Source organism: Sorex fumeus, unplaced genomic scaffold (assembly GCF_029834395.1).
Source record: "Sorex fumeus unplaced genomic scaffold, SorFum_2.1 ptg000025l, whole genome shotgun sequence".
Lineage (NCBI taxonomy): Eukaryota > Metazoa > Chordata > Mammalia > Eulipotyphla > Soricidae > Sorex > Sorex fumeus.
This window is the reverse complement of record NW_026606082.1, coordinates 1,241,282-1,267,386: the sequence shown is the minus strand read 5'-3', so window position 1 is coordinate 1,267,386 and position 26,105 is coordinate 1,241,282. Positions and strand designations below refer to the sequence as shown.

Sequence of the window (26,105 nt, the reverse complement as noted above, 5' to 3'; positions counted from 1 at the left end):
GGACTGCCGGGGATGGAATGGAACCAGGCCTCCAGCAGGCAAAGCCGGTGCTCAGGCTGAGCCGGCTCCCGGCCCCCAGGCCGCCCTGATTCCCTGGGGCTCCTGCTTTCATTTGCCTTGAGAGGAGAAGCTTTCGTTACCCCCAGGAACTGCTCCAGGCTGGCTGAGGGGCTGCCTCCAGGCTGGAGTTGCTTCCAGGTCAGGGCGGCAAAGGCGTGAGGCAGGTCCAAGGGCAGGACTCCCGGACCAGGGCTGACCTGCCAGACGCGCTGCCATTGGTCCTCTGCATGACCTGAGCTCACCTTGGCAATCTCTGACCCTTGGCTTCCTGGCCTGCCACCTGAACGCAATGACACGTCCCTCTAGGGATGACTCTCGGGCATTCGGGTACACCCAGGGTGTCACTGCCTCCAGAATTCGTAGTTCTACTTTCTTGCTGTGCCCAGCCTGGCCTGTCCAGGTCCAGGAGACTGGGCCGCCCCAGAAACCAGGCAGCGTAGCTTCTGGAGAGCCAGGAGACTCAAAGGTAAGTCATTACGCAAACAGAACTTGACCAGGACGATGAGAGATGTGCCTGCTTGGTTTGGGGGCTGGAGCGACAGTACAGCGGGAAGGTGTTTGCTTTGCATGTGGCTGACCCGGGTTCAATCCCCAGCATCCCATATGGTCCCCCGAGCACCACCAGGAGTAATTCCTGAGTGCAGACCCAGGAGTAACCCCCGTGCATCGCCGGGTGTGACCCGAAAAGCCAAAAAAGAAAAAAAAAAGAGTTCCTTCTGTTATCATCGTTACGGGGGGAGATTGTGCTAGGGACAGGGTTCTGGGGACCATTGCAGGTGGCACTTCAGGCTCACTCAGCGTGGTCATGCCCAGAGGTGCTGGAGGTCACACTGGCAGTGCTCAGGAGTCTTAACATGCCAGGGATACAACTAGGGGCTGCAGATGTGCTCGGCATGAGTTCTAGCCCTCTGCACTATCCCCCCGTCCCCCAACTCTGATTTCTCTTCAAGCTTTCAATCTCGTCCAGATCCAAATTCAGCCTCCAATCGAACGAAGAGTCCCTGGGCCAGAGAGAGAAGGTGTAAGGGGTTCTGGTGCTTGCCTCGCTCGTGGCCAGTCCTGGTTCAATACCCTGCACCACAAGTTCCCCTGAGAACCATCAGGAGTGGCCCCCAAACCAGAGGGAGACATCCTGACGTTTCTACAACAATAAGGCTTTGAAGAAACTTTATTTCAAAAGATTAAGATATTGATTTCCCCATAAAGATTGCACATCTTGTGAAATGCCTTCAGTCAAATTCTCTAACTTGTCTCAGATCTAAAGGTGATAAAAGGCTGTGACACTGTATCAGCAAACAAAAGTCCCTTGTCTAGAGACCGGAAAAATAGGACAGGAGGGAAGACGCTTGCCTTGCATGGGGCTGACCCTGGTTCGAATTTCCAGCGCCACATGTGGTCCCCTGAGTACCATCGGAACCAGGCCTGAACACAGAGGCAAGAACGGCCCCTGAGCACCACTGAGTGGGACCCCAAAAGAACCACTGTCCCACTGCAGCACTGTCCTCCCGTTGTTCATCGATCTGCTCGAGCGGGCACCAGTAACGTCTCCATTGTGAGACTTGTTGTTACTGTGTTTGGCATCTCGAATACGCCACGGGGAGCTTGCCAGGCTCTGCCGTGTGGGCGGGATACTCTCAGGGGCGGAGGAATCGAACCCGGGTCGGCCGGGTGCAAGGCAAACGCCCTACCTGCTGTCCTATCGCTCCAAAAGAAAACCAAACAAAAACTGAAGTCCCTCGTATACACATTAAACGCCTCCCAGACTCCCCAAAGCCACAAATCGGCAGGATGCTCACACACCCATCACACGAGTAGGATTGATCAGTTCTTTGTTTGTTTTGTCTTTGGGACACACCAGTTTAAATCTCTATTCAAGCTTTCAATCATGCCCAGGTCCTCCAGGCGTACTCCTGGATCTGTGCTCCGAGATCACTCCTGGAGTGCCGGGGATTGAACCAGGCTTGGATACACGCAAGGCACCTGCTATACCAGCTGTGCTATCTCTCAGGCTGGACTGATCGGATCTTTCCGGGTAAAACTGAGAGCGAGCTGTTGGTAAAACGAACACAGAAACCTTCCACAGTTTATAAGGCTCTCGCAAGGGGGCAAGGAGGGATGCCACACAGCGATAAAACACGACTCACAAGTTCAAGGTCCTGGGTTTGATCCTGGGTGCAAAAGAAAAAACAGAGGCAGAGCTCTGACAAGCCCACCTCAGGGGCTCCTGAGCATCACCGGCAGTGACTCGGAGCACTGTGCCAAGAGCAGCTCCTGCGTACCGCCTGGGTGCTGCCCCAAAACCAGAAGAAAAGAAAAAAGAGAGAGACAAGGAAAACATGGTTCATAAAACAGTCTCTGTGTCTTTCAACTTGTATAACAAACTCCCCTCAGCTCCTAGGCAGATTTGGTGGTTTTATTTTGGGGCTTTCGGGGCCACAGACCGAGATGCCCACGGCTTACTCCAGACTCTGCACTCAGGAATTCCTCCTGGTGGTGCTCGGAGGACCCTATGGGATGCCGAGGATCAAACGCAGGTCGGCCACGTGCAAGGCAAACGCCCTCCCGGCTATACTACTGCTCTGGCCCTCCTAAGTAGATCTTGGTACTCGGTCACCCTCTCTGTGCCAAGTGCTCATGTGTCCACTGATAATGAATACGACTGGTCCCAGAGAGACAAGCGTCTTCTGGGGAACACCCAGAATGGGGGCTTTTGGGGAACAGAGTCTGGAAGTTGCTTCGCCGATCTGTACCCTGTGGCTCCCTGGAGGACGGGCAGACAGTGACACAATGTCGGGAGGTCCCTCACCTGGGCTGCCTTCCCTCTCCCCCTCCCCCTGGTCACGTTCTGGGGCCACACCTGGTGATGTTCAGGGCTTCCTCCTGGCTCTGGAATTATTCCTGGCAGAACTTGGGGAACCATATGGGATGCTGGGGATCGAACCCAGGTCGACTGTGTATAAAGCAAGTGCCCTCCCCACCGTACTATATCTCTGGCCACTGGCCACTGCCTTTTCTCGTACACGCTTGTTACGTAGCTCCTAAACTATTTGGGGGCGGGCGGGGGGTAGGGGGGAACACCTGGAGGTGCTCAGGGCTTACTCCTGGCTCGGGGATCAGGGATCACTCCTGGTGGGGCCGGGAATCAAACTCGGGTCAGCTGTATGCAAGGCAAGTGCCTTACCTGCTATGCTCTCACTCCGGTCCCAGTACATGCGTGTTCCAAATGAAAAAGCAGGGCCAGAGCAAAAGAGGAGAGCGGGTGGGTGTTTGCCTTGCAAAAGACCAAAAAAAGAAAAAGAAACCCTGCTTTCTAGTGATATGAGTCCGTTCAGGCACCTTATACAGAGTCTGCTTTTTATTTAGTCTGGGTTTGGAGGCGACATCTGGGGTGCTCAAGGCTCACTCCTGGCAGTGTTTGAGGGACCATTTATATCCAGGCCTCCTGCATACGAAGCATGACACCCCAGTCCTTTGGACTCCCTGGCCCTCGAGTTGGCTTTTTATTCTTTGTTTCTGGGTCACACAAACTGTGCTCAGGGTTTACTCCTGGCCCCAGGCTCAGGGATCACTCCTGATGGAGCTCAGGGAACCATCGCTGGTGCCAAGAATCAAACTGGGGGGGGGGGGGGGGCTGGAGCAATAGCACAGCGGGGAGGGCGTTTGCCTTGCACGCGGCCGACCCAGGTTCGATTCCCAGCATCCCATAGGGTCCCCCAAGCACCGCCAGGAGTGATTCCTGAGTGCAGATCCAGGAGTAACCCCTGAGCATCGCCGGGTGTGACCCAAAAAACGCAAAAAAGAAAAAAGAATCAACCTGGGTCAGCTGAGAGCAAGGCAAATGCCCTAGCCACTGAACTATATCTCCGGCCCCTTGAATGTGCTTTTTCGAATTGAGTCTCAGCTTGAAGGATTAGACATCTCTATGCATGAGATATTTCTTTTTTTTTTTGTATGCTTTAAAACCACTCTTTAATCCATGAACCAAAACTTAACAGTGTTAAGAGTTCATGCCCTTTGAGATATTTCTTTTGTGTAGTTTTGTTGCGTCTTTGAGCCACACCTGGTGATGCTCAGGGGGTATCTCCTGGCTCTGCAGTCTGAAATGACTCCTGGCAGTGCTCGGGGGATGATACGGGATGTCAGGGATTGGACCATGCAAGGCAAGCAACTCTGTGTACTTCTCCAACCCGTAAAGAAGACGTTTCTCTTTAAGATAGTCATCTGGTTGGTCGGTTTATTTGGGGGTCTGGGGGTGGTAGAACTCTGCTCAAACCCACCACTCTGGCCTGTGGAACTGAGGAAACAGCCTGGGCACGATTCCCAGCCACGGCACTGGTTCCGGAAGGGAAGTGGCCCCTCCGGCCCCTAGCAGCGCATTCTGGACTTTGGGCCGGAGTCGTTCTCACCCCCAGCACGCCGGCACCTGATGTGTCCTGGGAGTCCCAGACACACGCCTCTGACTTCCCAGTGGCCGTGGGCAGGCGTCTCACTCACCGCTCCGTCCTCCTGGGTCCCTGTGCCACACGTCCAGGGTCACATCTTCCAGGTTCCTTGTTTGCCGAGGGCCTGAAGCGACTCCAGTCAACGGCCGCTGCTGGGACGATAAACGTCACCTTTAGTTGAACTGGCTCCTGGGGTTTAAAAATAGGGCCGGCGGCACCCTTAGCTGCCAGCGCCAGCACCGAAGGGCAGGAAACACCCAGGCCAAGTGGGAAGAAAAGGCCCCACGCTGACCCCCCTCTGCCCCCCCCTCCCCGCACGACACTGCCACCCTCCCCAGGGAAGGAAGCTCTACCCGGCAGTCCCTTAACTCGGTTCATTTCAAAATGCTCCGACACCGAGGTCACAGGGCAACTAAAGTCCAAGTTGTCGCAAGCAAGACGAGCGGTCATTCGCCAGGCCCAGGCCAGGCTGTAAATGAACAGCCTCCTGGAGGGGGCCGGGGGAGGAACGGGTCCCAGAAGCAGGTGTGCGTGGTTTAGGGGGTCCCCCCCGCCTTCCCGAGCCTGGCTCCTCTCCCGGAGGACGCTCTGATCAAGCCCCCCTCCCCGCCCTCCAAGGGAAGCGCCACTCGGGGGCTAGGGCCGGTGGGGCAGGTGGTGAAGGACTAAACCGAACGGCCCCGTTCCTGCTCCCCACTGGGGGCCAGCCGGCTCCTGCGTGGACCGGGGTAGGGGTGGGGGGCAGCCTCGGAAAGTCAGCAGACGCTGAGCAGTTACAGAATGTTCTGCCACGCGGGGAGGGCTGGGAGCATGTGGGACAAAGGTCGCCTCCAGGTCCAAGCGGGAGCTGGCAGCTGGACGCAGCGGCCGCACAAAAGTGCATTGTGCTCCCACAAAAGGCAGGGGTTCAACACTTCCCGCTGTGACCCCGATTCCAGGGAGGCGGAGTCCGGAAGCCGCAAGGGGGGACGTCAGTGCTGAGAGCTCAGTGGCAGGAGGGACTGTGCCCAGCACCCTCTCCCGGGGGCTTTCTTGGGGTGCGCTCCCGTGCCCCCACACCCTTCCCTGGGTGCTTTCCCGCGACCGAGCAGGAAGGACCAACTCAGGGTCTACTCCCTAGCGTTTCCCGCTCTGGCCGGAAGCAGGAGCTCACGGCTGGCCTGTGCCTCGTGTCTCCTGGCCAGCTCGGTGTCGCCGCTGTCACCCGGCCAGCCTGAGCTGGGGTGGGAGTTGGGGTGTGGGGACAAGGTCCAGGCCCCATTCCTTCTCCACGTCCAGCAGCGCTGGGCAGATGCTCAGGGGACTTCTCCAGATTCTCCTTGGAGTGACTTGCGGGACTCTGGGACCCTCCTGGGACCCTCCCAAGCGGGGTCCCGGGAGCAGCCGCTCGAGGCAGATGTGGCCGGCTGGGTCTGGGGTGGGGAGCACCTGGGACTTCAGGGCACTATTTACTTTTCTAAAAAAAAAATTTGATTTTCTTTAAAAAAAAAAAAAGTTTTTTTTTAATTGCAGTAGATACACAGCTACAAAATTGTTCGTGATTGGGTTTCAGTCCTATAATGTTCCAACACCCATCCCTTCACCACTGCACATTTCCCACCATCAATGTCCCCAGCTTCCTTCCCCTACCCCGCCCCCCCATGGCAGCAGGCACTTTTCTTCTCTCTCTCTCTCTCTCTCTCTCTCTCTCTCTCTCTCTCTCTCTCTCTCTCTCTCTCTTTTTGCTTTTTGGGTCACACCTGGCAATGCACAGGGGTTCCTCCTGGCTCTGCACTCAGGAATCACCCCTGGCGGTGCTCAGGGGACCCCGTGGGATGCTGGGAATCGAACCCGGGTCGGCTGCGTGCAAGGCAAACGCCCTCCCCGCTGTGCTATTGCTCCAGCCCCCCCTCTGTCTCTCTGCCTCTGTCTCTGTCTCTGTCTCTCTCCTTTTGGGTCTTGGATGGAACCCGGGTCGGCCACGTGCAAGGCAAATGCCCCTATCTGCAATACAGATACTGAAAGGTTATCAGGTATATCCCTTACCTACTTTCAACACTTAGTTCCTGTCCAAAACACAGGGCACTTTTTAAAGCCTGTTTAATGACTGAATAATCAGCCCCTGGGTGGTGTCAACTCGCGGCAGGAACGCTGCGCTTTGAAATTGTTCTCCAACTAGTGGGTCCAACCCTCTGTCCTTCCCCGTGACTTCGGGCCAATGGCATTTCTCATCAACTAGATCCCCCAGATGAAACCATATACGCTGACGGGCCACAGCGACAGTGCAGCAGACAGGGCGCTCGCCTTGCACGCAGCCGGCCAGGCTCAATCCCCAGCACCCCATAAGGTCCCCTGAACCCCGCCCCAGGACGGATGGCTGAGCACTGCCGGGTGTGGCCCAAACCCCCACCACACACTGACTTCCTATCATCGTGGCATCCATGCAACACACGTTTAATATATCCTGGAGGGAGCGGGGAAGCGTCACACCCGCAGTCCCTGGAGACCAAGTGAAGCCACGACTCAACCCCAGAGCAAAGCAGGTGCTCATCCTGTTGTGCTCTGACTCCATTAACAAATTCTGGTGAGATTAGTAACTTTTTTTTTTTTGGCTTTTTGGGTCACACCCCATGATGCTCAGGGATTACTCCTGACTCTGCACCCAGGAACTACTCCTGGCAGTGCTCAGAGTACCATATGGGATGCCAGGTATCGGCCCCAGGCAAGGCAAATGCCCTACCCGCTGTATTATTGCTACAGCTCTAAATTCATTATTTATTTATTTATTTGTTTTTGCTTTTTGGGTCACACCCAGCAATGCTCAGGGGTTACTCCTGGCTCTGCACTCAGGAATTACTCCTGGGGGCTCAGGGGACCATGTGGGATGCTGGGATTCGAACCTAGGTCAGCCGCATGCAAGGCGAATGCCCTACCTGTTGTGCTATCCAGCCCCATGAAATTCATTACTCTAAAAGACCTTAACTCTCCCACCTCCCATCCAACCGCCAAAACACACACACACACACACACACACACACACACACACACACACACGTCTCTTCTTAATAGATTTGCTTTCTAATAATCTCTAAAGCATTGATATTTTGGTTTTGGGGTCGCACCTGCCCAGGGTTACTCTAGTCTCTGTGCTCAAGCTTTACTCCTGGCAGGGCTCTGGGGACCTTATGGGAGGCAGGGGATCAAACCTGGTTGGCTGCCTGCAAGGCAAGTGCCCTCCCCACTGTACTCTGTCTCCAGCCCCAAGGCATTGGTCTTTTCTAGAAGCTCAACGGAAGGCTTGAAACCAGTCATTCATAAATTTTTCCTACTCAACACGAGACTGTTCATAGAAAAATTACTCTCCAAGCACATCTTAGATTGAGAAAGCCACAGGGATCAAGCTAGCCCGTTCCCCACGGAAAGAGCTGACCCTTACGATCCCTTTTGTGAAGGAAAAAAAAAAAAGACACTTTCTAAAACGGCCCACGTGGGGCAGGGAAGATGGTTCAAAGAGCCAGGGCACAGGTACCTCCGTCCCTGGCAATGAAGTCCCCCAGCACCGCCACTTGTGTCCTGTTTGCTCCCTCAAACAGGAAAGTCCACGTCCTCTCCCGTAACAGTTCGGCCGCTTTCTGGCAGGGGCCCGGCAATCTTTGTTTTAGTCACTCGAGGTGGTTGTGGAGAAGCTTGTCGCGTGCTCACAACTTACCCAAGGCCCTTCTGTCACTCCAGGGGACAGGAGGACACGGAAATGGACACCTGAGGCTGCAGAGTACTGACCCGCAGGGCTGTCCACGTCCTCTCCCGTAACAGTTCGGCCGCTTTCTGGCAGGGGCCCGGCAATCTTCGTTTTAGTCACTCGAGGTGGTTGTGGAGAAGCTTGTCGCGTGCTCACAACTTACCCAAGGCCCTTCTGTCACTCCAGGGGACAGGAGGACACGGAAACGGACACCCGAGGCTGCAGAGTACTGACCCGCAGGGCTGCTCCACTCACCGACACTCGCGCGCCAGGCGTCCCTCCAAAACCGGTTTCCTTTCAGCCTCGATGACCCAGCAGGTGCCTGGTGGTGTGGGGCGAAGGTCGGGCCAGGAAGGGCCACAGGCACCCCACACCAGGGCCCTCCAGGGAGCCCCAGGCCCTGGGAAGGGTGGAGAGGGGAGGCCTGACACCGGCCTCGGACGTCAGGTCTGTGCCCTGACCTGGGCACCAGGAGCTGACGCAGGCCCCGGGAAGCCAATCGGAAGACATGGTCTGGTCACAGAGGGACCCTGGCAGGCTCCAGCCTGAAGGAACCCACGTGTGAGGTGGCTAGATTCCTATCAGGAGCAGATCGGGGCTGGGATGGGATTAATTGCTTTACAACCCAGGTCTCCGCCACTCTGCATAACCGACTTCCTGGGGCGACCGTTTTCCTCAGTCCCCAGCAGAGGCTGCCTTGGCCTGAGATCAGAAACGGGAGCCAGAACCGGTCCCCCCAACCCCCTGTGTGTTGCTGTCACAGCTGGAAGGTACTTGGGACCGCCTAGATCAGAGCGGGGAACACCACTGCTTTGAAGACAGGGTGCTTTTTAGCTTGGGAAGGGAGGCCCAAGCAGTGCTCAGGAGGGCTAAAGGCCCTTCTGGCAGTGCTCGGCCACCCAGACCAGTTCCGTGGTGCCGTGCCGAGGCCCAAGGATGCAGCTCAGCCCTATGGTGTGGGGTTCCCCGGGTCCCCCAGTTCCCCGCAGTGCTAGGGAGCCAAGTCCACACCCGATGATGCTGGGAACCACAGTATCAGAGATGGACCGGGGCCGGCTGTGTCCCTGAGCCCCTTGCCGACACGAGGGTCCGTCTCGAGACTTCATGACTCATGGAATTATCACCTTCTCACCTGTCATTTGTGGAGAAGGTTGGGGTCACACCCAGTCGTGCCAAAGGGCTGCTCAGGGCAAGTCAAGTGGTTCCAGGAGGGCGGCTGGGGGCGGGGGGGGGGGGGGGGGGGTGTCCTTAAACCTGGCTCCTCCAGCAAAGCTTGCCCTCAGTCCCGAGAGCTGTGCGGGCATGTCCTTTGAGGGGACACAGCCAGTGTGGGGCGCAGTCCCAGTACTGGGTGGAGAGACCATCTCTCAGAGTAGATGACAATGACAGCCCCAGACTTGGTCCCTGGCCCTCTGGGGACTTAGGTGACTTTTTTTTTGGGTCACACCCAGCGATGCACAGTGGCCACTCCTGGCTCTACACTCAGAAATTACCCCTGGCGGTGCTCAGGGGACCATATGGGATGCTGGGAATCGAACCCAGGTCGGCCGCATGCAAGGAAAACACCCTATCTGCTGCTGTGCTATCAATCCAGTCCCTAGGTGGCTTTTTAAGGCTGGGCACTGGCCCGTAAGACCCTGCTCTGCTCCTTAATCTCTCAAGTTCAATCAATACAGGACACCCCCCAAAACTCTATCCCTTGCTTTTAGATTTGTGGTGGCCCTGAGCTCTTTCCTCTAAAGCCCCTGTCCCTCACCTCCCAGGAATCAGGGGATCCCTTGCCATGCTTAAGAGAACCCCAAAGACAAGAGGCAAGAGAAAAAGCATCTTGGAACCAAAATGACCGAGTACAGCAGGCAAGGTGTTTGCCTTGCACGTGGCCGACCTGGCCCAATTCCCAGCACCCTATATGGTCCCAAGTCTGGCAGGAGGATCCCCGAGCAGAACCAGGACACCCTGTGCATCACCAGGTGTGGCCAAAAGACCAGGGAAATAACCATCTTTGTCCTCTTCCGGTGTATGAAAGCCTGTCAGCTGGTAGCAAACTCTAGGGTCCAAATCCATTTTCCACCACGTCAGCTCCCAAGCCCCCTTCCCAGACAGGGGACCCCGGGGTCTTCTCAGTGCCAAGGCCTTGGACCTCAGGTCCAGGTTCCTGGGGAGCCCAGAGCTTCCCACTGCCCCCAACTGCCCCAGACTTGCCAGGACACACTGCCACAGTGGGCATGCCGATCTCAAGGCAAATTTCTTAGCCCAAAGCAACCCTCTAGGGTGACAGGAACCCTGGGGTGCTGCTTGCACCCCCACAGCCGTCCACTCGGTGCAGCTCTACCAACTGCCCCACAAGTCCTCCTGGAACCCGGCCAGGGAGGACCCTCCTGCCCAGAGGGTCCCCTGTGGGTGCGTGAGAGGCTGGGGGAGGGGGAGTGTCCTCTTTGCAGGTGCCAAGGGGCTGGGATGGAGGCCCAGACAGACAGAACCTTCCACAACCTTCCCACGCCCCCTTGGCTCCCCCTTCCCCGGGCGAGCAGGATCTTCAGCGAACACAAACCCCTACTGGGCAAACTCTTAACTTTTTCAACAATCTTTATTACAAAATCCTGGCCAGCAAACAGGGAACCCAGAAAGAAGCCTTTCTGGCATGGAGGCTGAAACACAGAATCAAGATTCTCTTCAAGGACTGAAAACACAGCTAAACACATCTGCCTAGGTTTCACAAAAGCAAAATTCTCCAGGGGGAAAAAAAAAGAAATCCCCAAACCCACCACCAAAATCCCAAAGTGACTTTAGTCCATAAAACAAAATAAAACCAAACCAAAGAAACAGTGGCAGTTCACGCTGCCTTAAAAATCCCGAACACGGCACACCTAGAAGGCCCTTTCCCGGGAAGGAGCAAGCCTCTCTCCCGGCCGGCCGGCACCCACCGACCGGCCTCAGGCTCCCTCAACACAGGGCCAGGCCCAGGTGCCCGGCTCCTAGCAGCAACTCTGCCCTCTGCCAGCGGGCGGCAAGCAGTGACCATGTCATCTCGTCTCCGGCCCCGGTGCAGACAGAAGTGGTGGCAAGAAAGTCTCGTCATCTTCCTCTGCTCGGCGAAATAGTGCAAGGCCCGCGTACCCGGGCTCCAGGTTGCTTTCTGGAAACTTCTTCCCATCAGCCGAGGGCTTCAGCACGACTGGGGAAACCAGTGTTTTTCCCCCCCTTTTCCTTCAACCCAACTTCCCAAGAGACAGACACTTGAACAGTAGCTTCAATAACATCCCCAGGGCGATGCCCCCATGGTGCCGGCCACAGCGTGGTCACAGTGCTTTCCAGTCAATGGGCTCCTTGCCAGACTTCCGCAGTAGCTCGTTGGCTTTCGAGAAATGCCTGCACCCGAAGAAACCCCGGTACACCGACAGCGGGGACGGGTGGGCCGTCTGCAGCACGTGGTGCCGCTTCTGGAAGACAAGAATGAGGACCCGTGACTGTCCGGCCTCCGGTCCTCAGCGGGGCGAGCCCCCGCCCCCCACACCAGCATTCCTACGAAGTGCAATGCCCCAGCCGCCCCCATCCTGGTGGACACCACGGAGACCCCGATGGCCCCCCAGGTCTGCTGGGCGCCGAGCACACTTGTGGAAGGCTATCCTCTGCCTTCAGCTCATAGGCCTCTGCCTTTAGCGGTGGACCAGCCGGGCAGCTGCCAGTGCCTGTATTCTTTAAAAGGTAAAGGCCCTCCCGTTGATCGTCGATTTGCTCGAGCGGGCCCAGTAACGTCTCCATTGGAGACTTTGTTGTTACTGTGTCTGGCATATCGAATACTCTCGGTAGCTTGCCGGGCTCTCCGAGAGGGGCGGAGGAATCGAACTCGGGTCGGCCATGTTGGCCGCTTGTAAGGCGAACGCCCTACCCGCTGTGCTATCGCTCCAGCCCTTCTGTATTCTTTAATTTTTTTAAAAATTTTTTTGCTTTTTTGGTCACACCCAGCAATGCTCAGGAGTTACTCCTGGCTCATGCACTCAGGAATTCCTCCTGGCAGTGCTTGGGGGACCATATGGGATGCCGGGGATCGAACCTGAGTCGGCCGCGTGCAAGGCAAACGCCCTGCCCGCTGTGCTATCACTCCAGTCCCAGTGCCTGTACTTGTAGCGCTGACGGTTTGGGTATGACTCAGCCGCCCGTGAAAGGAGCGCTGGGGTGCAGCCACACTCTTGAACCCCAGCCCCCCTTCTGGGAGTGGAGACCCGCACCAGGAAACAGGTGTGGCAGCACGGCTCTCCACAGGCAGAACCAAACATCTGCTCCAGCTCTATGAACTGTAAGGTACTGAGCAAGGCTGTGGATGGGCCCCTTGTTTTTTTAAACTTTTTAAAATTTTTTGGGTCACACCCGGCGATGCACAGGACTTACTCCTGGCTCTGCACTCAGGAACTGCCCCTGGCAGTACTCGGGGGACCCTATGGGATGCTGGGAATCGAACCCGGGTCGGCCACATGCAAGGCAAACACCTACCTGCTGTGCTATTGCTCCAGCCCGTTTTTTTTTTTTTTTTTTTTTGCTATATCTGATGGTGCTGAGGGTTGGTTCAGGGGACCACAGTGTGAGGCTGGGGGTGGGAGGGGTGGGGGGAGGGTGTCGAGCCTGGTTCGGCTGTGTGTGTGGGCAGGCGCCTTCGCTCTGCGCTCTCTGGCCCTCCCCCTCCCTTTCTCCTTTCGGTACTGGCCACAACTGCTTCTCAACGCGTCCCTGCCTTCAGGAGGCAGGAGCAATGGTCGGGACTGAAGCCAGGCTTCCCAGAGCGGAGGGGGCAGGTCCCGGGGCTGCACTCAGCCGCACGGACACGACTAAGCTGCCCCCACGTGGCGTTTCCTTTCCACCAGCAACCTGGGAATATCCGGGCCAGGCAGGCGAAGTGACCGACAAGTCCGCTGGCTGTGTCCAGAGAGACACAGAACAGGGGTTGAGGCTGATCCCCGGCATGCAGCCCACTCGAGTTCGATCGTGGCTGGACACAGCCCCAGAGACGCCTGCGCCTGCCGGGCACTGCCTCCCCGACAACGCCGGCCCCACATGCTGACATCCGGCCTGGCACACAGGAGGCCCCTGGGCCTGGAGCTGTGCTGAGCCCGGGGCCCAGTGTGAAGTGCTGAAACCAGCCACCCACCAGTGAACCAACCGGTCCAAACCTACCCGATCGATGGCACTGCCCTTCTTCTGGGCATAGGAGCCCCAGAGCAAGAAGACGAGGCCGCTGGAGTTCTGGTTCAGCCAGGACACGACGGCATCGGTGAACTGCTCCCACCCACGCTCTTTGTGGGAAGTGGGCTGGTGGGCCCGGACGGTGAGCACGGCGTTGAGGAGGAGAACACCTGCGCACACCCCGGAGAAAGAGGCTGGAGGCGGACTGACGTGGGCCAGTTCCCCGCCGGCAGCTGGGGGCGGGGTTCTGCCGGTGACAAGAGTCACACCGTCCAGTGATCTGCAATCAGGCCTCCGGGCCGAGTTTGTGACGGCAGCGAACACGCCGTCAGAGCCCCTTCTCAGAGAGAACCATTAAAAAAAGAAAACCCAACCCCCCAAAGATCGAGGCGATCCCAGGACACGGAGCGGCAGGCGAGGCGCTTCGCCTTGGCATGCTGCCAACCGCGGGTCCATCCCCGGCAGCGGCCAGGGTCCCCCGAGCAGCACTGCCCGAGCCCCATCCACCGCCCCCCCGCCCCCCCGAGGCAGGTCCCCTTCACAACGCCCAAGCTCCACCACTCAGTGGGAACACGGACGACGACGACGACAGGGAACAGGCTCCGCTTTCAAAGAGCCAGGACCCCCGGAAAGCAAGCCGCCCTGGGGTCTGGGCGTCTTCCACTCCCACCCACCCACCCACCCAGCCCGACTCTCTCCTGCCGACGCAGGCCAGGAGAGCCCAGACTGGCCCGGCCGTGGCTGGTTTACCTTGTTTAGCCCACCCGGTTAAATCTCCATGACCAGGATGAACAAAACCATCTATGTCGGTAGACAGCTCCTTAAAAATGTTTTCCAGGCTGAAACGAAAGCCAGCAGGAAAAGAAACCCCACCAGCTCGGGGTCATGCACCGTCCTAGGAGGTAAGCCACACCCTACCCCGGCAGGGACCCAGGCAGCCCGCGCTTCAGTGGACATGGGGCCCCTCTCCCAGAGACCCAGCCCCACCCCAGGGCCGTGCCAGACCAAGGAGTCGGCTCCAGACGCTAGTCAACGCTCCCCGCTCCCCCCACCCCCAACCACACGCTCATGTCTCGTCGCGGCTGGGTGGCAACCGGCTTCCGAAAGCAATCACAGCGATCGCGTCTGGCCCGGGCCCAGGGCGCTGCCGTACCTGGGCGGAGGAGGAACAGGCCTTTGAACGCTGAAGCAGAGCCCGTGCGCCTGATTGGGCCCGTGATAAGGATCCTGCCCCAGGATGACAACTTTCACCTGCAAACGCCGGCAGGTGCGGGGTTAGCGGCCAGGCGGGCACGCCGTGACCCCCGCAAAGGGGGCCGAGGAGGCAGGCCCGGCCGCTCCCCACAACGGAGAGAGAGACGCGGCGGCCTTGCCCGGCTGCCCTTCCCACCCCTCGGCCTTGCCCGGCTGCCCTTCCCACCCCTCGCCGCTGTGTGGCCCCCACCCCACCTCCCCCAACGCCCCGTGCAGGCGGGAAACAAGGTCAGAACAACTGAGCAAGGTCATTCCCTGTCGCTCTCAGAACCTAACTCTGCGCTTGAAACCGTCCAGCCACCCAGAAACTGTGGCCACCTACATCCTGGTCCTTCCCGGACCATAACAACCCCCTGTGAAACTGGGGAGGTGGGGGGAAGGGTCAGGTTCACCCCGTAACTGCTTCCCATGTCAGACATTGAGCGTCTTTCATGCCAACAGAGCCCAATCACTAGTGAGCACTCGGCTTACTGCCCTACTTTATTTTTTTAATTTTCTTTTTGGGTCACACCCGGAGATGCACAGGGGTCACTCCTGGCTCATGCACTCAGAAATTACTCCTGGCGGTGCTCGGGGGACCCTATGGGATGCTGGGAATTGAACCTGGGTTGGCCGCGTGCAAGGCAAATGCCCTCCCCGCTGGGCTATTGCTCCAGCCCCTATCCTGTCACTCTCACTCACGCCTACGCAGAGGTAGAGTTGCTGGTCAAAGGAAAGATGTGTCTCATTTCAAACTAGCTCTGGAGGCATTGAAACAGTTCAAACCCCCCACCAGAGGGTCAGAGAGTCCAGTGGGAGGCCGTCTGTTTGCCTTGCAGGCAGTCGACCCAGGCTCGCTCCCCAGGAACCCACAGAGTCCCCAAGCACCGCGCAGCAGGAGTGCGATTCCTGAGTGCAGAGCTAGGAGCAACCCCTGAGCAGTGCTGGCTGGCCGTGCCCCCTGCCCCCAAACCAAACCTTCCCACCCAAAGGGTGCTGTTTTCCCTTTAGGGGTGAAAGTGGAAAAGATTGAGGTCAGGGCAAAGGGCCAAGGGAGCAGGTGAAAGATTAGTGCTGGGGCTGGAGTAATAGCAGAGCGGGGAGGGCGTTTCCCATGCACGCGGCTGACCCCGGATCAATTCCCAGCACCCCATAGCACGTCCCCAGAGCACTGCCAGGAGCAATTCCCGAGTGCATGAGCCAGGAGGAACCCCTGAGCATCACCAGGTGTGGACCCCCCAAAAAAAGAAATGGGGTGCTGTAACCCGCCTACCTCCTCCTGCCCCCTCGCCCGGTGCTGTCCGAGAATCTTCGTCCACACCGACACTCTCCTCCCCAGCCCCGTGACTGAAGCCTTCTCAGACCCACACGGTCCCCTGCACCTCCCTGAGGGAAGCTTGGGCTCCTCTGCTCACCCCCTGGACGAATCACTCAGCCTCCCTGGGCCACTCCATGCCCTGGAGGCTGGCCGCTACCTCTTTCTTGCCCTCTATTTACGGGATTCACAGCAGGGCATGCTACTCAAACCAGGCGCCGAGCATCGCTGGGCCTCGTGGGGCTGAGTTCTTGGAACTTCAGAGACAGGAGCTATATTCAGCCCGGACTAAAATAAAAACGGCCAAGCCAGCTGCTAAGCATGAGGTTGGGGGGAGGGGGGGGGAGAGGCGGCCGTAAGGAGGCGGCTTAGACGCCCACGGAACTCCCTGACCAGGCACACGCGTTACACCACAGGAGTAACGCGTGTGCTTACAAAACGGAGAGTGGGAAAAAGGCTAAGAACAAACTACCGACATCGGTGTCACCCAGGACTGGACGCAGGAACGGATCCAGGCGGGAGAACCCAAGCACAGGCTTCAGGAGCGCCTGGAGAGCTTCAGACAGCAGCGAGGGGACGCCAGCCTGCCAACAGGGCAGCCGGCAGGGGGACGCGGCACGTTCTTGAGACGTAAAAGTTCATCCGGGGACTGGAGCGATAGCCCAGCGGGGAGGGCGTTTGCCTTGCACACGGCCGACCCGGGTTCGATCCCCAGCATCCCATAGGGTCCCCCGAGCACCGCCAGGACTCATTCCTGAGTGCAGAGCCAGGAGGAACCCCTGTGCATGGCCGGGTGTGCCCCCTCACCAAAACAAACAAACAAAAAGAAACAAACGCTATCTGATTCCCACCCCCCCCTTTAAGGTTTTTGGCCCACATCCTGCAGGGGGGTCAGGGGACCACATGGGGTGTTGCGGATAACAACCGGGTCAGCCACCCCAAGGGGCAGAATCCCTCCGGCCCAGATTCCCACCTTCTGACACCATGACCCCCCTCCCCCCACCAACACTTACATCTCTGATGTCACACATCTGGGTCCAGGTGAAGACTTGGTGGGGGGGTGGGTACACAGTGTGATGTTTTCTTTCTTCCGCCACGAATCCCATGAGCTGACTCAGAGATAAAGGAGCTTTCAGGTCAGACACGGAAGAACTCCCTGAGGCATTTCCAGCAATTCCTTACTTTGGGGGGGGGGCGGGGGCAAGGGGCTGGAGCGATAGCACAGCGGGGAGGGCGTTTGCCTGGCACGCAGCCGACCCAGGTTCGATCCCCAGCATCCCACAGTATCCCCGGAGCACCGCCAGGAGTAACTCCTGAGTGCATGAGCCAGGAGGAAGCCCTGTGCATGGCCGGGTGTGACCCAAAGAGCAAAGAAAAAAAAAAAAAGGGGGGGGCAAACGCCGTGCTTTAACTCATCAGAAAAACAACGAATTAAAAAAAAAAAGGGGGGGGCTGGAGAAGAGATAGCACAGCGGGTAGAGCGTTTGCCTTGCACACGACCGACCCGGGTTCGACTCCCAGCATCCCAGAGGGTCCCCTGACCGCCAAGAGTGACTCCTGGGTGCAGAGCCAGGAGGGACCCGCGTGCATGGCCGGGCGTGACCCAAAAAGCAAAAAAAAATCAAAGCGAGGCAGCTCCTCCTCCCCCTGCCCCTGTCCCCGCCTTAGGACAGGGCGGGGCCGAGCGGCTCCGGCCCGACCGCGCTCGCAGGGAGCAGGCGCACAGCGCCGCGGGGGTTCCGGGCCGGGGGCCCGATCGATCGCTCGGAACCGCGCGCTGCCCGGGAGCCCCGGGCCGGAGGTAGGCGGGGGCCCGCACCCTGCACCCTGCACCCTGCACGCGCCCGCGAGGGGGACCCGCCCGCACCCTGCACGCGCCCGCGAGGGGGACCCGCCCGCACCCTGCACGCGCCCGCGAGGGGGACCGCCCGGCCCTGCCCGCGCCCCGGGGACCCACCTGGGCGAAGTAGGGCTTCCCGAACTCGGCGCCCAGCCGCTGCCTCCAGCTGTCGCCCAGGCCGGGGGGCGCGCGGCGGGCGGCGAGCCGGAGCAGCGCGGCCGCCTTGTTCCTCCGCATGCGGCCCAGCTGCTCGGCGCTCAGCGGCGGCTCCTCGCGCGGCCTCTTGGCGGGCGGGGCCTGGCGGGGGGCGAGCGCGCGGCTCAGCAGCAGCCGCCCCCCGCCCGCCAGGCGCCGGGGGCCCAGCAGGCCCATGGCCCGTCCGGCAGCGGCGCGCGGGGCCCGCGGAACCGCGACCGGGGCCGCCGCGCCCCGCCGCGCCCCGCCCCGCGCGCCCACGCGGCCTTTTCGCGCCAAACACCAGCGCCGGCCCCGCCCCCGCGCCGCTGATTGGCCGCCGGCGCGCGCGCGCCCGTCCCCATTGGCCGCCGGCGCGCGCGCGCCCGTCCCCATTGGCCGCCTCGCGGAGCGCGGCCGCCGCACCGACCCGAACGCGCGGAGGCCGCGAACCCGGCGCGCCGGGCGCCGCCGGGGGGTCCCGCGCGGGGGTCGCGCCGGGCCCCGCTCCCTCCCGCGGGGGGCTCCCTCCCGGCGGCGTCCCCCGCCGCCTCTCACCTGCGCGTCCCGCTCCTCCGCCGCCGCTACGGCCACGGCCACGGCCACGCCGAGGCCCGGGCCCGCGAGGTCGGGGCTGCGCGCGCGCCGCCGGCCCGCGGGGCTCGGGGAGAAGAAGGAGTCGAGGGTCTTCTGGCCGATCATCGCGGCGCCCACCGCCCCGCCGCGCGCCCGCCGCCCGCCGAGGGATTGGCGCCAAGCGCCCGCGCATGCTCCGAGCCGCGCCGGGGTGGGCGGGGGGCGGCCGGGGCCGGTGCGCGTGCGCGGGCGGGCGGGGCCCCTCCAGGCCGGTGGTCCTCAGGGCGTTTGGCCTTCTTGGGTTTCTTTTTCTGCTTTGGGACCACCCCCCCGAGAAGTTCAACACTCTCTAAAGAACACTTTTGCACTGTTTTTTGGGGGTCCCTCCCGGTTCCACACTCGGGAGTTACCCCTGGCGGGGCTCAGGGGACCAAATGGGATGCTGGGAATCGAACCCGGGTGGGCCGCATGCAAGGCAAGTGCCCTACCCGCTGTGCTATCACTCCAGCCCCGATCTGCACTTTTTTAAAGAACATTTGTGTTACTAGAGGGCCCTCCCCGGCGGTGCTCAGGGCTTACTCTTGGCTCAGTGCTCATCGATCGCTCCTGGCAGTGAGGATAATAGGGTGTGCCCCGGATTGAATCCCTTCCACCCTGGTGAAAGGCAAGCGCCCCTGCAGTTCACAACAAGCCCAAATCTGGAAACACCCCAAGTATCCGAAAGTGAGATGCTGTGGGCCAGGTACTCAAAATCCTACTCGGCCGATAAGATGAAATCATGTGATTGGCAGCTATGACATAGAGGGACCTGGAGGGTATCATGCTTAGTGGAACTGATGTCAGTGGGCCCCAGGGTGGCTCAAGTGAAGTGGGGAGAAAGACGTCCACTTTCTCCCTGTCTGCCTCTGCCGCCCGGGACTCAGTTCCTGGGTTTTTGTCTCACCTCACAGAAAAGAGTTTCAGGACTAGACGAGCAAGGAAGGAAAACAGATTTAATTTGGAGGGTTTTTTTTGAAGGTGGGGAGGGAGAGAGGGAGAGAGAGAGAACCCGGACTTCTCAAGGGCGCAGAGAGCCCCTACACACATCCATCCCAGCATTAGACTCGAAAGCATGAAAGGACACGTGTCAAGAGGGGAGTTGCAGCTCCTGGGCTCGGCAGCCTTTGTTGAAGGTGGCCTTTCTAGGGTTTCTCCCACCTGCCCTCACCTGGGGCTTCCACCTAGGTCAAAGTCTGTTGCTAAGGAGTTTGTCGGGGGAGGGGCTTGGGAGTGGTGCTGGTCGTCTTGGAAATTCCTTCCCTGGTCTTTTGTTTCTGCGGGAGCTTCTTGGGTCTGTGGCTGTGCAGATAGGTGAGGGTCTTTCCAGGCCTTCGTGCCTGTTTTTCCTGTTTTCTGTCAGGTCGGCTTTTGCCTTTGCCTAGGGATGGAGCCTTCCCTCTCCTGCCTACACCAAAATGAATCAGGAGGATGACACAGGGTGATCTGCTCATGTGCAGGATATAAAGAAAAAACATCGGACAGGAATGACAATTGTCAAAGGCAACAGAAAATGAGAACCGCTCTTTAGTGGGAAGCCTTCCATGAGGGAGAGAAGGGGGACGGGCAGTGGACTCCGTGGCGTATGCTGCCGGGTGGTGTAATGCACCAGATCCTACCATTAATGGTTTTGTAAACCATGGAGAATTTAAAAAAAAAAAAGGAGAAAAGGAGGACAATGGTACCAGCAACAAGGAAAACGTTAAAAAGCGTTAGAGGCCAGATGCAAAAGATGATTGGTATATTGCATGGTTTTACGGAGAAGAAATTCTGGAAAAGGCAAAATGATAGGGGCTGGAGCAATAGCACAGCAGGTAGGGCGTTTGCCTTGCACGTGGCCGACCCGGGTTCGAATCTCAGCATCCCATATGGTCCCCTGAGCTCCGCCAGGAGTAATTCCTGAATGCAGAGCCAGGAGGAACCCCTGAGCATCGCCTGGTGTGACCCAAAAAGCAAAAAAAAAAAAAAAAAAAAAAGCAAAATGATCAAGACAAAGAGACATTGGTAGTTATGGAGGACAGTAGGAGGGTGCAACTTGGAGGAACTTTGTGGGTTCTATAGAACCTTTAGGCCCTGTGTGCGCTGGGGACGTTAGTCAAACTGCAGACTGGACAGTGAAAAGGTTGAAAGCAAAGCCCGGCTCCACGGAAGGGGTCAGAGCACAAAACATGAGGAGCGAATATGGAACCGCCTGCGAGTCTCGAGCATGCAACCACTTGTCATAGGTTCTCAGCTTTACCAAAAAAAACCTTAACTGGGGTGGAAGGGGAGTCAAGTGGGGGGGGCACACCTTGGGATTCTGGGGATGGAGATGGGGGACAGCCCCAGGCCCATGTTAGGATCCATGTGGTGCCCGGTGCCAGGGACGGTGCCCGCCCCGCGCTCTTGCACGCACCTGCCCCAGCCCTCAGGGCCAGGGTTGTGCCGCTCCTCCTCGCTGGACAGGTGAGGGGCGTGGAGCAGAGCCAGGTGAAGTGGCCCGCGGGAGTCCCACAGCTCAGCGGAGGAGACGGGCCTGAGAGCCCTCCGTGGAGGCGGGGCTGCCTCTCTCTGCAGCGGTCGACGCCGCCCAGGGCTTCTCTCCCTAGCAGGACCCGAGGCAGCGCCCAGCACCCAGACTAAGGAACGGATGAGGGTCCACTGCCACGAGGGAGGGGGCCGCCTGCAATGCTGGAGGGCGCCGGCAGGCGGCGCCCGGGGCTGCCCGCCGCTGGATGCCCGTTTGCAGAATTGGCCTCCGGGTGCAGAGGCCCACGTGCTCGGCTCTTGCTCCCCCGCCGCGTTCCCGGGGCTGGGGGAAAAGCTTGTTTGGGCCACTTTGAGCCGTAGTCACCATCCATGGGGGTGGGGTATAAATCGGGGGAGGAGGTCGCCCACGGGCAAAGTGGAAAAGTGAGCGTGGATTTCGCATGCATCTGCGCGAGGAGCCCCCAGCGGAGCTTGGAACCAGCCCCCACTGTGACTCGGTTCCATCTCCGAGGGGGGCTCTCCCCACCCCGGCTTGACGCGGTCTGACCCCCTCCATAAATAAATAAATAAATAAATAAGAACACAGAGCCAGGTAGGTGGAGAGAGTTTTCAGCGGGTCCGGCGCTTGCCTTGCACGCGGCCATCCTAGGCTGGATCCCGGGGGTCTTGTAAAGCCCCCAAGTCCACCAGGAAAAAGCCCTGAGTGGATAATAACCTCCTGGTGTGGCCCCAAACGAAGCAAGCAGCTGGGCCCTAGGTAGCCAGGTGTAGGCTTTTGGGTTTTGCAAGCTGGCCCTCTGGTCCTGATACCTAGCCAGGGGCCGGGGAGCGGGAGGGTCCTTCCGGCCTTGAGGTCTTCCACCTCCTTCCTCGGAGGTGCTCGGCAAAGAGGAAACTTACAATGGGCAGTGGGGGGTGTCCGGGTGGGACCCTTTGGTGGGCAGGTTTTGTACTGATCAGCTAATCTCTCCGCCCCCAGCCTGGCTCCCAGTCGCGGCCTCGTGGAGACCAGATGGACAGGTTCCTGATAAAGAGGACTCCGTCGGACCCTTTGGGAACGAGGGTGCGGGAAGAGGTGGCGGAAGACCAGGAGCGCGGCAGGAAAAGGCCCAGGAGAGCAGGTCCCGGGGCTGGGGGCGACCTGGCAGCCCCCCACTGGCAGCGAATCCGAGCGGAGGGCCTGGACTGTGATTACACGCTCCTGTTTGGCAAAGCCGAGGCGGATGAGATTTTCCTGGAGCTGGAGAGGGAAGTGGAATATTTCACAGGTGAGCGGAGGAGGGCAGGGCCTCGGGGAGAGGTGCCGCTCAGGTCCTGCGGTCCTGGGGTGACCCTGGCCATCCCCAGCGATGCTCAGGGGATCGTGGGGACGCGCGAGGTGTAAGGCATGCACCTTGACCCCCACCCAACACCTGGCGCCCGAGCCTGGGTATTTTAGCGGCGCCTGAAGTGGGGCGCCATTGATTACTGTAGATCCGCTGACAGATGCACCCACCTTCTCTGGGCTCAGCACCATGAACGGTGTGGGGGCTCAAACTCTGAAGCCCACCTACCAGTCAGCGCCTGTCCAGTGCCGGCTGATCCGTGGTCTGGCGCTGAAGGAGGGGGCAGGGCCTAGCAGGGGGTTGACTCCAAGCAGGTGGGGTGCAGAGGTGCAGCGTGGGTCTCAGGAAGGTGTTTTTTTTGTTTGGTCACACCGGGCGATGCACAGGGGTTCCTCCTGGCTCTGCACTCAGGAATTACCCCTGGCGGTGCTCGGGGGACCATGTGGGATGCTGAGGATCAAACCCGAAACGCCCTACCTTCTGTGCTATTGCTCCAGTCCCCTTGGGAAGGTCGTAAGGTTCTCGAGAGACTGCAGGTTTGCTCAACAGCGAGAGACCAGGTACCTCCTCCGCCTGGGGGTCCTCGGCGCCACCAAGTCTAGTGTCCGAGGAGCCGCCCTCCAAATGAGGCTGCAAGATGCTGGAAGCCCAGCAGATCCCGGGAGACGCTCCCCACCCTCCCCCCGTCTCGTGGAGCCCCACACCCTAAGTCTCCTCGCTCAGCAAGTCACCCCAGCAGCTGACTCCATCGTGCTCACAGTCCAGCCTCTTTGACCCACCCCGACTGTACTTCAGGCAATCAGGATGTAGGACTGTGAAGAAGAAACTGGGGGCCGGAGAGAGAACTCAGTGGGCAGAGCTCGCGCCGTGCACGGTCCCTGGGGACCTCTGGAAGAAACCCCCAAAGTGCGTCGCCGGGAGAAGTCCGGGGCACTGCCAGGTGTTGGCCAGACACGAGGGGGAAATGCAGAGATTGGGCTAAGGCCTATTTTTCTAAATGACAAGAACCGCAGCCGGGTGCCAGGACTGTAACTCAGAGGGAGCCCCAAGGGCAGGGCCTGGCAGGGGGTGTGGGAGGGGCAGGGATCACTGTGAGAATGTGGGGTCTCGGTGGCTGCCGAGGGGTGCTGGGTCAGGGGTTAGAGGGGGTCCCCTTTGGCCCCCTCTGCCTCCCAGGGACTCTGGGGTGCCAGCGGGCCTCCTCCGCGAGCCTTGAGCCGTCCTGTGTCTGCCCAGGTGCTCTGGCCAGAGTGCAGGTGTTCGGGAAGTGGCACACGGTGCCCAGGAAGCAGGCGACCTACGGGGACGAAGGACTGACCTACACGTTCTCCGGCCTGACCCTGTCGCCCCGGCCCTGGCTCCCTGTTCTCGAGCGTGTCCGGGCTCGGGTCTCTGCGGTGACGGGGCAGACCTTCAACTTTGTGCTGGTCAACAGGTGAGCCCCCTTTCCCCTGGCCAGCCGACCGGGTGTCAGTCACATCGCCCAAAGGGGACAAAGTTGCGGGGTCCGGGGTGTTGGGTTCCTTGGTAAAGAAAAACAAAGCTCGGGGCTGGAGCACCTACCACAGCGGGGAGGGCGTTTGCCTTGCACATGGCCGACCCGGGTTCAATTCCCAGCATCCCATATGATCCCCCGAGCACCGCCAGGAGTAACTCCTGAATGCAGAGCCAGGAGGAACCCCTGTGCATCGCAGGGTGTGACCCATAAAGCAAAACAAACAAACAAAAATAACAAAAAAAGATGCAGCTTAGATGTCAGGTACAGGCGAGCCCAGGGGCCCCCACTTCAAAGCAGGGCTTCTCCAGAGCAGGACTCGGGGGTGGGAGGGTTCAGCACGGTCAGCACATTCGATTATGGGAGCCCCATTACCCTGACAGAACGCAGAGATTAGAGGAATGTTGGTGGGGGTGGGAGGGGGCATCTTAGCTGACCATTAGCTGGAGGAGAAGGAGACCAACCGCCCACATGGCTGGGAAGCAGAGGGGGAGGAGAGAGGTTCACGGGGTGAGTCCAGGAGTGAGCAGCGGCCCACTGTGGGCTGCAGGATATTCCAGAGGTAAAAACTGGGTTGGAGAGACAGTCCACTGGGTAGGGCACCTGCCTTGTATGCGGCCGACTCAGGTTCGATCCCCGGCATCCCATAGGGTCCCCTGCCTCAAGCACGCCTGGAGTAACTCCTGAGTGCAGAGCCAGGGAGTAATCCCCGAGCATCTCCAGGTGTGGCCGAAAAACAAAAAAATTAAGAAACTGGGTCAGTGGGGGCCCACGGGGAGGCCGGGAGGCAGCCAGGGTCAGAGAAGGGCCGAGAAACACGGGCTGAGCTGCAGGGAGAAACTGCTGATGAGATCAGCTTTCCAGAGGCAAGCCCGAGAGCGGGGCTCCTCCCTCAGACTGGCTCCTCCCGGGCCCCCCAGAGTGCCTCTGGCCTCGAGGGGCGCCACTGCTCAAGGCAGAAGAGGAGGCAGAGGAGGCTCAGCCCGTCTCCCCGCAGGTACAGGGACGGCTGCGACCACATCGGTGAGCACCGGGATGATGAGCGGGAGCTGGACCCCGGGAGCTCTATCGCCTCCGTGTCCTTCGGGGCCTGCCGGGACTTCGTCTTCCGCCACGGGCAGTCCCGAGGGAAGAAGCCCGCCCAGCGGCTGGCCGCGGTCAGGCTGCCGCTGGCCCACGGGAGTCTGCTTATGATGAACCCCCCGACCAACACGCACTGGTATCACAGTCTTCCCGTCCGCAAAAAGGTGCTGGCCCCACGGGTCAATCTGACGTTCCGTAAAATCCTGACCACTAAAAAGTAAGATAAAAAGGAAAAAAGGAAAAATTGTTGTTTTGGGCCCTTCCTGGCTACGCTCAAGGCTTACCCCAGGCTCTGCGCTCAGGGGTCACGCCTGGGATCTGGGGGGCCCGGGATCGAACCTGGATCAGCCGTAAGCAAGGGAAACACCCCTTACCCAGATCACTCTGGCCCATCATCAGCTCTGTTCTCTTCCCCCTTTCTTCTCAGTCGGAAGACCGGTGGGCTTTCCTTTTGGAAAGGGGGCAGAAGTCTGGGCCAGCAGGCTGGGGCTTCCGAGAGCGCAGAACCTGCCAAGGCGACGTCAGGAGAAACTCCCAGTTGACGCTTTCCTAACAAAACGATCCTTTTATTGCCAATTACACAGCAGGTACAAAAGGGGCCTTTCGCAGATATGTCCGTGAGCGGTTCTGAGGACATAAACTCCTACTTTAGCTTAAGTTTTGTCTCCCTCCCCCCCATAAAGCTACTCTGTAAATAACTTAGAAATAAAGATTATTTGGTTGCTACTTAATGCCTAGTAATTTACAAAAAAAAACAAAAACAAAAAAACAAAAACGAGGAAGTCGGCTCTAGGGAAGGTGAAGGGACTTCAGGCAGATATTCACATTTACACCCTGGCCTCTGACCTCTGACCTCTGACCCCAGACCTGCTTCCTGGCAGGGCACCAGCCTTTCCTGCCAGCAGCTTTCAGCGAGGGCCCGGTGCCAGGGCACTGATCGCTTCAAGCGACCGCTTGGCCAGGCAGCTCGGGGTTCACACCACTGGGGGGTTGGACAGATGCATCAGATGGGGCGGCACGCGGGGGGGGGGGCTTGTTTTAGTGTCAGCACGGGGTCGGCCATGGCATCTGGGAGGGACGTCGGCACTGACCGGCACCTGGTCCAGGCCGGGATGCTCAGGCCTGCAGAGCCGACCCGTCAGAGCTACTGAACAAGACGGA

General features: G+C 59.3%; 2 protein-coding genes across 2 annotated transcripts; one reads left to right on the top strand and one right to left on the bottom strand.

The window, feature by feature from the left end:
- Positions 1-10,803: 10,803 nt before the first annotated feature.
- Positions 10,804-18,184, bottom strand: UNG (uracil DNA glycosylase). Its single transcript, XM_056114489.1, has 6 exons — positions 17,904-18,184; positions 16,960-17,055; positions 14,552-14,649; positions 14,149-14,237; positions 13,390-13,568; positions 10,804-11,660 (listed from the first exon to the last, which is right to left on the bottom strand). The coding sequence occupies exons 1-6, from the start codon at positions 18,156-18,158 to the stop codon at positions 11,520-11,522; spliced, it is 858 nt and encodes a 285-aa protein (XP_055970464.1). The 5' UTR covers positions 18,159-18,184; the 3' UTR covers positions 10,804-11,519.
- Positions 18,185-22,020: 3,836 nt separating this feature from the next.
- Positions 22,021-25,640, top strand: ALKBH2 (alkB homolog 2, alpha-ketoglutarate dependent dioxygenase). The gene is made up of 3 exons (XM_056114490.1): positions 22,021-22,309; positions 23,603-23,801; positions 24,859-25,640. The coding sequence occupies exons 1-3, from the start codon at positions 22,054-22,056 to the stop codon at positions 25,163-25,165; spliced, it is 762 nt and encodes a 253-aa protein (XP_055970465.1). The 5' UTR covers positions 22,021-22,053; the 3' UTR covers positions 25,166-25,640.
- The last annotated feature ends 465 nt before the right edge of the window (positions 25,641-26,105 follow it).